Source organism: Rutidosis leptorrhynchoides, unplaced genomic scaffold (genome assembly GCF_046630445.1).
Source record: "Rutidosis leptorrhynchoides isolate AG116_Rl617_1_P2 unplaced genomic scaffold, CSIRO_AGI_Rlap_v1 contig100, whole genome shotgun sequence".
Classification (NCBI taxonomy): domain Eukaryota; kingdom Viridiplantae; phylum Streptophyta; class Magnoliopsida; order Asterales; family Asteraceae; genus Rutidosis; species Rutidosis leptorrhynchoides.
The window spans coordinates 19,055-32,372 of NW_027266357.1; the positions used below are offsets into that span (position 1 = coordinate 19,055).

Here is a 13,318-nt window from a genome sequence, read left to right on the forward strand (position 1 = left end):
TCAAATGAGAAAGTCCCACCACCTACTGTTATTCTTTTTTTAAAAAAAAAAATAAAAGAAGTGAAATAAAAATAAAATAAAAGTGTGTATATAAAGAGAGGAAGCGTAACACACTATCATAACTTGTAAACACTTGAGTTTTTTAAAAGAAAAGAAAAACTTGTAAACACTAGAACGAAAAAAAAAAAAAAAATTAGTAAGAAAACATGGACGAATCATTGAGGATGCGAATGGGCATGGGAATGCCTTACACCACCAAGCCACAACGTCGTTCGATCGACGACCACCGCATCTCATCCTCTCCCAAAATGGGCCCCATGCGTCGCTCCACCGGAAGGGTTCCGGCTGACCAAAGACTGGAAGCAGAGGACTTCCAGGACGTTTTTGGGGGCCCGCCCCGGAGTGTCCTCTCACGAAAATTCTCCGGCGAATTCAATTTCTACGAAGAGGTTTTCCGGCTACCGGGATTCGGAACTCCGGCGCCGGCGAAGGGTGGTCGAAGTTTACCGGCGTTCAGGATTCCGGGGGGAAATGCGGGTTTTTACGGGGATGTCTTCGGTGAGTCGGCGATTGAGTCTGCCGCCGTGGAGGTGGATGATGGTGGAAGCTACGGTGGCGGCGGAGGGTGGCGGTCGAGGGACCGGTCGAGGCCTTTGTCAAAATCAAAGTCGAAGTCGAATTCTTCGTCGGTATTGAGCTCGGAAGAGGTGAGTCCGCTCCGGCCGGCGAGTCGAGATGACGTGCAATTGTCGTCTTTCGCTTCAAAGCTCAGGTATGGTTTAGCGTTGTACTTTGTCAAATGACCGGTTATGTCAGGTCACAATCATGGTTTCCTTTTTATCATTTGATGGTTTTGCCCTTCCTTTTAAATGTGTGATTAATATTTCTTGGTTTTCAATTATTATTGTCTACAACTGTAGTTTCATGCCCAGTGGGGTCCTCCTAAAATTTTGAAATGTTGTAAATCGTCCCTAAAGTTTAAACTTTGATCAATTTTTCATGTATTTTCAGGCCATTGAATGTTCCGTCACGATGGAATTCCGAAAAGGAAACAAACAATCAGACAATGCCAATGCCATCTTTTCCTTACCTGGACAGTAATCAATCGGCAGCAGAAATCGACGCTTTCAACAAAACCTCAACTCCCTACTACGGTTTCAGCCGACACGTGTCCTCTCCGGAGACGGTTAGCTTGAGACCCAATAATTCGTTCCATAGCATCAAAATATCCGTTGACGATTTGATTCTCAACTCCCCTTCGTCGACGCCTGATTCCTCGATTTGCCAAGAAGTACCAGAGAGGACGACAAAAGTAAGTCTACACGATGATCGTAGTAGAATGCATGATCAGGAGGTAGCTGAAATGGATGATTCAGATGACGATGAAGCTATGAGCTCTTATGTCATTGAGATCACTTCCGATCATCGAGAGGGAAACGCCGGCGAAGCCGTATCCATCGATGAAGCTATTGCGTGGGCTAAAGAAAAATATCAGTCCACACCCAGTTCTGATAAACAGACAGAAGGTGTATATATATATATTTCTAGACATGTGTGTTGTTTGAAAAATGCTAGACGTCTCGAATTCAGTAGCACATAATTCATGACTGTAGCGTAACTTGTTATCGTTATAGCTTTTCAGCATTACTTTAGATGATTAAGTGTATATTTTTTTGCTGAAATTTGCAGAGAGGACAAATATTTATGAATTTTTCCATCAACAAGGCCATGGAATGAATTCTCCAACGGTAAAATTTTATTTCATAGCCATAAATGTTTCAATTTTCTGCTCCATTTTGTTCATTCATTAATATCATTTGCGCTCAACTATTGCAGGAAGAAGAGCACAATAATTGGCTCACTGAGGAAGAAAAAGAGCAAGCAGAAGCTAAGGTATATAGAGCTCCAAATAACATTCTACATTCTAAAATACATAATTCGAGTTTTCATGGACTAAAATTTTTTTCCTCGATTGTGCAGATTGAGATGGATATGTTGGACGGAGATGTTCAATTGTGGTCATCTGGCAAGGAAAACAACATCCTTTCACTTCTATCGTCGTTACATCATGTAAGAGTTAGTTTTCACATTCATCAGGATGATCAACAACCTAAAATGGATTTTAGACAATTAATTAACATGCATTCTCTGTGGAATGAATTTCAGGTTCTATGGGAAAATAGCGGTTGGTATCCAGTCGCTCTTACAAATCTTAAAGAAAGTTCAGAAGTGAAGAAGGCTTATCAGAAAGCTAGGCTATGTCTCCATCCTGATAAATTGCAACAAAGAGGAGCAACTCTTCTACAGAAGTACGTCGCTGAGAAAGCCTTTGCAATCCTTCAGGTAAAGATTTGTGTATAGACCAAAAATAAACATTCTGATCATAAAAACAGCAGACATTAATTTAAATCCTAACAATACGTGTTTTGTGTTTATTATAGGATGCATGGGCACATTACATAAACCTAGACGTCTTATAAAGCTAGTCGACAACGACAAGACTTTCCTAGAGCTCAATTTTGACTGCTGAATTTGGAAGCAATGACAATCATCGAGAGAGAAGAAGGCAGTATGAGTGTGGTGCATTGAATTACGACAAAATAGTTGTAAATTAAGTTGCAAGATATGTATTGTTCTGTTTTTTCAAAGCAAGTTTGCCTGAACAAGCCTTTAGGTTCACTTGTTTTGGATAAACCTCGACAAGATTTCGAAAAATAAGGATATTAATTAGAGTGAGACAACTGAGTGTAAATCAGCGGTTTGTATATTGTTTTTGTAGTGAAGTTTGTTCATCCTCTTTCCGTTCAACATGGCGACCATTCTAAACTGAGAAATCGACTGACGATGAAATGTGATTCAATGGATTCGATCATTCAATTTTTCGAGGAAGTAGTCTTGAAATCATTGGATATCCAATGAATCCAGTCCTTCAACCACTCGAGGAGATAGATGGTACCCTAAGTATTGGGCCATACTCTTGGTTGACAAGATAATCCAATGGATTGATCAAAGACATAATATTCTTTCGTATTTCGCCAAATACGAGACTAATCCGGCCGATATGATATTAATTTGAATGTTGGTTTGATATTGTTCGGTTCGTGGCTGTTATATCAATGGAAGATGGTTTAAAACCAAAGGATGATATGACATCAATAGAAGACAGGATAAGACCGGAAATGTCAAATTCAGATTGGATAGCATGTAATTTCAAAATCCTAGTACAACAGATTGGATGGCAATATAATATTAGGACCAAATATAAGGAAGCTAACTCAGAAGAAGCCATGCAAGTAACCTCTAAAGTTGACACAGACTACTGGTTAACCCAAAACAGTAGCATGATCCATGTCTTTGAATACAAAACTGATCTTCACAAACTCCACTCAAGTAAAGCATCATCAGTCATTCATCAAACAAACAAGTGGAAGTTATCAGCATCATCTCTTCTCCTGAGCCAGAACATGTCTGGCCCTCCCTAACCCACTTGCTACCATAAGCCTGGCCGAAAAACTAATCGAACTGACACAAAAATGAACCAAATCGAACCTATGTAGTCGGTTTGATCGGGGTAAAATGTGACGTTCGGTTTTTCATCGGTTTTATCGAGTGAAAAAAGTAAAACCGTGAAAAACGAACCAAACTAATTTTTCGGGCAAAAATCAACTCGAGAACAACCAAACGAACTGGAACTGATTCAGTCAGCCAGTAGATTTCGGTTTTCAGATTTCCAAACAAACCATAGTCAGTTCGAATGGTTTGGTTAAACCAACTGGTCTCATCGCGTTGCTCGACAGTAATATAATAAACTAGGCAAGAAAAAAGGAACTAATATACACAAAAGGAACTAATATGGCTTTAAGAGAGGTGGAGAAATCATTGATCCGTTTCTCCAAGATTCTAATTTACAAGAACCATGTTGATCACCAACAATTATTCTAGAGAACAAAAAGAATAATTGGGATGACTGAAAACTTTATAGACGGAACAGGAGAGGAGATAACCTCTCACAAAATTTGACGTATAAAAAAAAAACAATGATTGAAAGTAATGAAGAGAATTATAACCTATTATTATAAGATATGTTACTTATTTCTCGTGATGACTATCTGAGTGAGATCTACAAGTGCTCGCCTCGATTTTCTTACATCTTCATCATCCGTTTCTGGTAAAGATTCAATTGCTTCTGCAGCAAGGTTCGCGTGCTTCATTGCCAGCTCCTTTGCCTTTTGTATTCCATGACTCTTTGAAAGAAACTCGAGGGCCTGTAAAAATAAGTAACCAGAAGTTAATTCAGAAGAATCGTAACACTTAAACATAAACCTTCAGTTTTCAGGAAAAGCTTAAGCTTTCACACTAAAACTTACAATGTCGACATTTTCAAACAACCTCACACTAAAACTTACAATGTCGACATTTTCAGGGTTGTCGAAGCCTTGGTCAAGGATTTCACGCAACTGAGGGAACTCTTCAATGGCAAACAATATTGGAGCAGTTACGATTCCCTAAAATAGAATATAATAAAAACCTGATGAGTTTTGCATAATGCAGAATTTTACTGCCCAAGAAAGAATCTTGTAAAAGAAAGAAGGAAAGAACAAGATGGATTACATGGCGGAGGTCGGTTAAAGAACCCTTTCCGAGGGAAGTTGACGTTCCTGTGAAATCCAGAACATCGTCAATCAATTGAAATGCCAACCCCTGTGAAACAAACATATAAATGTAAAGATGCTGAGCTGTAATGGAAAAGAAAATAGACTAGGCATTGTCTGTAATGTTCTGAGAGAGGAAATTCAAATGCCAAAAGACCTTGAAACACATTTACGAACCAGATTTTTTCCATAATCATAAGCCAACATTGAAACTTCTGTAGTTTGCCCAGCAAGAAGGGCAATCGCCTTGCAGCTGTTTGAAATCAATGATGCTGTCTTGTAGTACATCTTTTGCATATAATAATCCAAGCTGCAAGCACAAAAATAAATAAATAACTACTTCGAGAATTATGAGCTTCAGAATTTGAAGAATACGGAGTAATTTGAAATGAAAAAGAACCATGAACAAAGAAGCATACCTACAATGCTGGTCAGATGAAGTAGTCATTTGCATGGTTTCACCAGTTACAAGATGCTCTACAACAGTTGCCAATAAAGCTACAACCTGAATCGTACAAAAAATGGGTTATAAAATGCAAAAACAAAATATAAATAAACTAAACATGAAAACAAACAGAAGGAAAGTCAAAAAATAACTTGTATACATTCATTAGACTATAACTAAAAGTTCTGATCAGTTCCATTCAGCGTAATTGACAACTCCAGATTAGTCAATACTCGTGGAAACTTAAAGCAGATGTTTTCAACTACTGAGAGAAACATGTTCACTGAAAAGTAAAAACTAATAAAAATAAATCAAAATACATACATCAGTGTTCTTTAAAGCAGCAAGGGCCACACAAGCTCGTGAAAGCAGAAAATCTCCTGCTAGTACAGACAACTGCATCCAAAAGAGTTGGTGAAGAAGTTAATGAACTGATACCATATCTCTTCACCCTCCAACAAACAAGAAAGTAAGAATACCTTATTGCCCATTACAACATTTAATGAACCAGTTCCGCGTCTGGTCTCTGCATCATCCAAGACATCATCATGGAGAAGGCTTGCCACCTAACAGGAGTAGATGATGAGTTTAAACTAAATCTAAAGAAAAAGTTTTCAATTTCAATAAGGGAAATAGCAATTAGGACTGACATGGATCATTTCTGTAATCTCAGCTATATTCTGCTGGCGCATACGAAGTTCAGTAGTCAAATCATCTCCTAATGTATTTGCAAATGCTTCAGGTACACGTACATTCAGTGCCGATGCCATCAATAACAAAACCTGAGTAGAACAAGACCAATATTCGTACATTAAGAGAATGCTAAAAATAATCAAGAAACTTAATGGCAGATTACACAATTATAAACAACTTCAGGCAAATATATTGTAATAGAAATTATGTCAAATAAGACAATTTTGAAAGAGAAAATGCAACATGAATTTCTCAGAAGCAATTGAAGTAACAGTCAAGACGAAAGAAATGCAAGTTATCAGATTGGCGCAAGGAACAACTATAATCCTGGATTAAGCGAAGGAATCATTTATTACCGTGGGGCGAAATCTCTTTCCTTCAACCCCCATTCTGAAAAAGTATTCAGCAGCAGAGGCAAGCTTAGGCACCTAATCGAAGAAATACGATATTACTGATGAGCACATTGAACAGTATAATCTGAGTTTTAATCGTCATAATGAAACTAAATCTACTAGATCTTCCTGAGACAAAAACACCATACATACCTCAGCGACTACCATAGACCTTAACCTGTCACCAATAAGTGATAGTTCATCGGCAACAAGTGAAAATGGGTCAAGATGATCCTGAATGAAAAACAAATCACTACTCCGGTTCAGTAGATTGCAAAAATTAACCATCAGAAGAACCACAAAAGTGAAATCTTTGTCTGCAGATTAAAAATAAATAAATTACAAGAATAAGAAACAAAGAACAAACGGAGAACTCTGCATAGCTCATCAAAAGGCCAAGCTCATATATTATCAACAATAGAGATCATTCATTTCATACAAACCTAGATGCTCTCAACACATTTCTGATTCAAGTAAAGCCTTCCTATCTCCCAAATGAATTACGGAGAACCCAAGAATTATTCAGTTCATTAATTTGCAAAGTTGTGGATTATCCTAGAGGACTGATGCCAAAACTAATTAAGCCAAGTAGTTATAGCGCATAGATGCTTCATAATGTAATATTAGTTAAATTTAAGTAAATGCATAGCCGAAGAAATTTCAGGTCCAATTGAAACATTATAATGCCACACCAGACCTCAACTAATGAGCTACTCTGGTGATGAATCTGGTGATTGGCTCCATGCATGGCCGGAAAGCTCCAAGAATAAGACTCTTTGCAACTCGCAAGCTACGAATCACAAGACACAATAACAAATACAATTTATATAGTCAACTAACTATTATAAGGTAAACACAATATGATAAATAGAAAATTGCTTGTTGCCACTCATTTTTAACTCAGAAGCAAGGACTAAAGAGAAAAAATAAACAAGTAGTACAGACATACATGGGCCACAAGCTATAGCTCAAACTATAATTATGATTCAACTATTCCCAGATTCCTTTTATTTCTATACTAAAACCATTCCTCACAAAATAAGGAAAACCCCTTTTTGGGAATTAATTCTCAACTAATATTAAAGCTATCTCCTTTTTCCCCTCAACACCTAAAAAAGAAGGAAGCTGGAGGTCTTGAACTCAATAGGTGATTCAAAATTTCAGCTCTCAGATATGAAAATGGATCAAAATAACAGAAACCAGACAAGCTTATGTAACAAGAGACAATTATATGGTCACCTTAGGAGCTCTGATGCTTTTACTGTCGGAGAGAAAATGTGATTGTTGATGGGCAAGAGACCAAAGACGACGACAGCCATTGAAGCTGCTTCGACGCCCAATTCGAGACAACCACATCTTGTATAAACTAGAGAGAGAGAGGGATGGCGGTGAAGAAGAAAAGAAGGAAGCCGACGAGGGGATCAAAAGGAAAAGCATGTAAACAAACGAAAAAAATTGTTTTTAGAAGTAAAACCGACTCGGTGACTTCCAATCTTTTGCGTGCGCGACAGGCGAGCTGTGTTGTATTTAATGTGTATAGTTGTAGAGCGTAGTTGAGTAAAAAGGGGAAAAAAAAACCATGGCTTAAATAACTCAAAGAACCATCTCATGCTAATTATTTCTTCCATGATATTTTGATTTTTTGGGCATGGTATACTTAAAATCGAATATTTTTGTTAAAGAAAATATTTGTGAGGTTATATATGATGTTTTGTTGTATTTGAAAATTTTTAAGAAATATTTCTCTTAAAAAAATTGCCCTCAATATATTTTTAATATTAATTATATCATGCCAAAAAATCAAAAACACATATATTAAAAAATGGAAGTAGTATTTTTTTGAATAATCAGCAAAATACTTCCTTCATTCATAACGTAAATTCCGCTATATCATCAAATAATTCATTAAAAAAAAACATACAAAATGCCTAATTCTCACTTGTTGAGAGGCGATGCGTTGAACCATCACGTAAATCTTCTCCTATGTCAAATTAATAAATTTATTAAACAATCAAATTAATTTGATTTTCTTAATATTTGACATTAAAAGACACATGGCAAAATAATTATACGTGGCAATTTTTTTGACATGTAAGGTTATAAATGTGATCACTAATTAGCTGATCTAATTAGCTGATCTAGCGACTCAACACTGATCTCGGATGATAGTTAACTGAAATTAGTTACGCCTGTCACTTTTTACGGAAGAGGATATAAACTTCATGATGAAATATCACATAAGAATATAAATCTAGTTTGAAGAACAAAAAAATATATTTAACGTAAAAGATATCTATTAGAGCGATATAAAGTATAATTTTTCCCATTTTTAATTCTCTTAAAAAATTATGAATTCTCATTGAACATTACTCCGTCAATACAAAATTCGTATTTTAAAGAATAAACGTGTAAATTGACGGTCTAAATAATTAATTTTTATATTGATTAATTAATCCTAAGGACCGTCAACCATAAATGAAGGATAGGAATTGACAATTATAAGTGTTGCTATTTAAGGACAAAATTATTGAGTTGTAAACTATAAGGACTAAAAAGAACGAAGGTTACCAATTTGAGGATTAAACAATTTTGCTATGATTATCCAAGCTTGAGAGTGGGCCCCCGCCTTACCTTACAAAATTGCATCTCTGTCTCTCTCTAAACTCATACTGTCTGGTTGTTCTAGGGCTTTTGATTTTGACCTTTCTGTTCTATCCAAACCTGGTCCGGTCTTCCTCCTCGAATTATCAGGTTGGTCAATTTTATTTGGGGGTTTTACGAATTTCATATCCGAATATAATAAATTGCTTGCCTTTTGCATTGTAGTATATACTGTGTATGCTCTGATTATACTTTCTGTAAATTTTGTTATTAAGCTTCGAATTATTGGCTCATGATACCCAATTATTGGCTCGGTATTGACCACGGTTCTCTAAATTGCATTTGCCAAAGTGGTGTAGTTAGTGAATGTACATCCTTGTTAGGAATGTGTGTTATTGTGTTTCTTTGATCAATGTACTTTATGTTTTCAGGTGGAAATTTCGTTATTTTTAAGTATGCGTCATAACACGAAACGCACACATCCTCATGGGAATTATGACAGGGACAAGAAAAATCAGAAGAGAAGGCTTAACGACAATGAGGAACAGGGTAACGATGAAATGGTTGTATATAGAATTCTATGTCCAGACCGAGTTATTGGAAGTGTCATTGGTAAAAGTGGGAAAGTCATTAATTCAATAAGGCAAGAGACAAGAGCTAAGGTCAAAGTAGTGGATCTATTTCCTGGCGCCAAAGATCGGGTTATTACTATTTATTGCTATATTAAGCAGAAGGATGATATTGACATCGATGATGACTTCACCAATAAGGAACCTCTCTGCGCTGCTCAGGATGCTCTTCTCAGAGTTCATGCTGCAATTTCAAATTCAATTTCCAGCACTGCAGACTCTGATAAGAGACGAAAAGATAATGTGGAGGAATGCCATATTCTTGCCCCATCTAGTCAATCTGCGAATATCATTGGTAAGGCTGGTGCGAACATAAAGAAGTTGCGGGGTAAGACCAGAGCAAACATTAGAGTTTCTGGCAAGGATCCCAAGGATCCAACTCACTCATGTGCTATGGATTTTGACAACTTTATTATGGTTAGTACAAGTAATGGATATAGCTTCTGAACTACTTTTTTTTTGTACTGTGTAATCATTTCATATCCATGCGGAAAGTATGACTGATATAACGTTCTGCAACAGGGGGATCTTGTTTATTGTGTTTCAAAAAGTATATTAATAATTGCTATGTCAATGTTACTTACATAACCAGCATGAACTCATTTAGCTTTTTCTTTATTATTTTGCAGCTGTTCTTTAATGTTTGTGATGTGTTAATTTTGTTGAGCCTTGTGGATGTAACATACTGTCTCCTTGTTAAAGATAACAGGTGAATCTGAAGCCGTAAAGAAAGCATTGTTTGCTGTTTCGGCAATTATGTATAAATTCACTCCTAGAGAAGATCTAGAGAGCATCCCAGACGCTACTCCAAGCATCATTATTCCATCGGATGTTCCTCTATATCCATCTGGTGGTCTATATACGAATACAGATCCATTGATTCCTCCTAGATCCATTTCCTCAATCTTAGGACATGTACCAGAATTCCAAGGATTTGCAGATACAGGAAGTGCTTGGCCTATATATGCATCTGCCCTCCCAATGGTTTCTGACGTGGTAAGTGGCTCTAACCCTGAGGAGCTGATAATTCGAGTATTATGTCCGGCTAGCAAGATTGGACGTGTCATTGGCAAAGGAGGGGCTACCATCAAAAGCATTAGGCAGGCTAGTGGCGCTCGCATTGAGGTTGACGACACTCATGCTGATCGTGATGACACAGTCATCACTGTTATTGCATCAGAGGTATGTCAGAAAGGTTTGAGATGGAATGGTAGTTCTGGTCTTCAAGTTCTTGCTTGTTTCATTGGGTTGATTAAAAGGACCTTAGAATTCAATAATTCTTACTAAATTGTCTTTTTTTTTTCTTTTTTTTTGTCTTATCATTGCGTATTTCAACTTATTTCTCATTTGAGAGGTAACCAATTAAACTTTGTGTTGCGTGTGTGTTTTCTCTAAAAAGTTGAAGCTGTTATGATCGAGTGTTGTTATGTCTATTCTGCATTAGTATGGTTAAAATGTTCAATCGGCCACTTGTTGAAACCTGATGAATTAGTACATATTCTTTTTCATAAGAATTCCGATGTGCACATTAGAAATCATAATAAACTGTTTCTGTTATCTGGCAGGCACATGATGATTTAAAATCCATGGCAGTTGAAGCTGTTCTACTGTTACAGGCAAAGATAAATGATGAAGAGGTCGACACAGTTGATATCCGTATCCTTGTTCCATCGAAAGTTATTGGATGTCTCATCGGAAAAGGTGGTTCAATTATCAATGAAATTCGCAAAAGAACTAAAGCTGATATTGGAATATCTAAATGCCACAGCCTCAAGGTTTCAAAGGCTGATAATGAACTTGTCGAGGTCAGTTTTGTATAATAATCTGGTGTTTTTGGTTAGAATCCAGTACTATATACTCCGTATTAGTATATGATAGTTTTGGTTGTATGCTCTAGGTGGCTGGAGAAGTTGGTTATGTGAGGGATGCCCTTATCCAGATTGTTTTAAGGCTTCGAGATGATGCCTTGAAAGTTCAGGATGGAGGTCGCAACCATTCTTCAGGGGCTCATTCTCTCTACTCAAGTGGCTCTGGCCTTTCGATGCCCTCTCTCTTGTCTTCTGTTCCCCATGTTGCTCCATTAGGTTATGATCATAGGCATGAAAATGGAAGTGGTGTGGGTTTGCTTTCATCAAGCAGTCTTTATGGATATGGCTCTTTGCCGGTATGCCATTTATCTATTACTTATAATTTCATTACCTTTAGTTTTCTACAACAGGTGTAGAGCTCATAACCAATAGGAATTGTGGATTTAGTGATTCTAGGATTGCTTTATGTTTTTGAGTTCACACTCTTTTCTTTCTTTCTTTCTGGATAGATGGAAGACCGTGGTTATGGATCTGTGTCGCCTTACTCGACCAAGTTTTACGGAGGAGGGTCTCCGTAAGATGCATATAATATGTTTTCCCTTTTCCGAATCCTTCCTTTCTTCTCTACCTTTATCTGATATCCTACCCTGATTTCCAAATCACTCTATCTGCAGGTTTTCTCCTCCCTCAGCTCTTGAAGTACTGATCCCTTCTAATGCAATAGGAAGAGTGGTGGGCAAAGCTGGGGCGAACATTTCTAACATTCGAAAGGTAGGTTCATTCTCATTGTTACTCTTTACTTAAGTTGTGGCACCTTGACATTTTAGGATTGCTTGAAACGGTAAGGTTTGTATTTAGTGTTTAACCATGAAGTATTCCTCGTTTTTTTCCTTTTTCGTAGAGCCTATTTGTGATTTTTGAATATAGAGTCTAATTGTGTATTTTCTTCTGTTTGATTCTTCTTCATCCAGATATCAGGGGCAATGGTGGAGATTTCAGAGTCCAAATCATCTCGTAGTGACCGTGTTGCACTGATTTCCGGCACGCCTGAGCAAAAGCGAACAGCTGAAAGCTTAGTCCAGGCATTTATAATGGCCACTTAAATGCTGCACAAACTAGAAGACAGTGAAGGTGAATTAATAATCTAGGAACGCCCTCAAATATTTCCTCTTCGTATTCTTCTAAGGGCTATTCCCTGCTTCCTAGGCTTCAACAGCTGGACTTCTTAGGTTTTCGGCCCCATGTTTGATAACTTCCTCGTCTTCTGGGATATCTTAGAACTTTCTAGGATCTATCATCTTTCTCCGAATACTGTTCCTCGATCCTTGATTACTAAGGACTCCATCTTATTTCCGTATTTGCTATACTCTAAAGATGTTCATTTCTAGGAAATGTGTTTAAGTAATCAAAATGTATTTTGCGACTTCTGTCCTTTGCTAATGTTCTCAACCTCTGCTAGAATGATCTTTCTACTAACTATGCAAGGGGCAGCACAGCTGCTCTCTCTCTCTCTCTCTCCATGTTCAATGGAATATTCTGTGAAAATTTCCGTTATTCTGTGGTCATGAAAGAGCTATAACCCTCCATTATTATATGCACTAGGGAGAAGTCTGTTATTTGTAGTTTCTTAATCCTTCTCTCTCAGTCTGATCTCAGAAACCTTAGTCTTGGTTTTAAGCTGGCTTCATTGCAAATTCTTGAAACTGTTGTTCGGGATGACGCGACTTTTTGGGCTCTTTTTGCAACTCATAGCCTCATTTAGCATCTGTTACTTTTAAAAATGAGCTCATAACCTAGAAATCCATCAACTGCTAATTTTCTTTAGAGTTACCTCCTTATCATTTAACTAGATGCTAGAGTTCAAAATCCCTTTCGAGTTCTGAATGGTTATCTTTTCTCTACATGCTCCGAGAAGCCATGTTGGCCATTTTTACACATTGCTTCTTTCTTTCTTTTTTTCCTTTATTTACATTTGAAAAATGGGTAAAAGAAAAGTATTTCATTGTTCTATTTCTATAGATTACATCAGGGAAGGCCAGATCATCTTGTGTCAAGGCTCCATTTGGGAGTCATTTCCCTTCATGTTTTCTTTTGAAAC

General features: G+C 37.2%; 3 protein-coding genes across 4 annotated transcripts; 2 read left to right on the top strand and 1 right to left on the bottom strand.

The window, feature by feature from the left end:
* Positions 1 to 206: 206 nt before the first annotated feature.
* On the top strand, positions 207 to 2,480 carry LOC139880983 (uncharacterized). Its single transcript, XM_071865530.1, has 8 exons — positions 207 to 562; positions 608 to 772; positions 1,012 to 1,526; positions 1,690 to 1,748; positions 1,837 to 1,893; positions 1,981 to 2,070; positions 2,167 to 2,343; positions 2,442 to 2,480. Exons 1-8 carry the CDS (start codon positions 207 to 209, stop codon positions 2,478 to 2,480), a joined length of 1,458 nt encoding a protein of 485 aa, XP_071721631.1.
* Positions 2,481 to 4,085: 1,605 nt separating this feature from the next.
* Positions 4,086 to 6,957, bottom strand: LOC139880994 (solanesyl diphosphate synthase 3, chloroplastic/mitochondrial-like). Of its 2 annotated transcripts, none has more exons than XM_071865541.1 (11): positions 6,880 to 6,957; positions 6,336 to 6,416; positions 6,147 to 6,218; positions 5,748 to 5,879; positions 5,577 to 5,663; positions 5,422 to 5,493; positions 5,072 to 5,157; positions 4,830 to 4,962; positions 4,612 to 4,701; positions 4,407 to 4,505; positions 4,086 to 4,265 (listed from the first exon to the last, which is right to left on the bottom strand). In XM_071865541.1, the coding sequence occupies exons 1-11, from the start codon at positions 6,928 to 6,930 to the stop codon at positions 4,086 to 4,088; spliced, it is 1,083 nt and encodes a 360-aa protein (XP_071721642.1). In that variant the 5' UTR covers positions 6,931 to 6,957. The 2 variants fall into 2 exon arrangements, with proteins under 2 accessions (XP_071721642.1, XP_071721640.1); XM_071865539.1 differs by having other exon boundaries at positions 6,336 to 6,435; positions 6,875 to 6,957.
* Positions 6,958 to 9,238: 2,281 nt separating this feature from the next.
* LOC139880993 (KH domain-containing protein At4g18375-like) lies at positions 9,239 to 12,323 on the top strand. The gene is made up of 7 exons (XM_071865538.1): positions 9,239 to 9,829; positions 10,115 to 10,594; positions 10,978 to 11,217; positions 11,310 to 11,576; positions 11,730 to 11,788; positions 11,895 to 11,991; positions 12,192 to 12,323. The coding sequence occupies exons 1-7, from the start codon at positions 9,239 to 9,241 to the stop codon at positions 12,321 to 12,323; spliced, it is 1,866 nt and encodes a 621-aa protein (XP_071721639.1).
* The last annotated feature ends 995 nt before the right edge of the window (positions 12,324 to 13,318 follow it).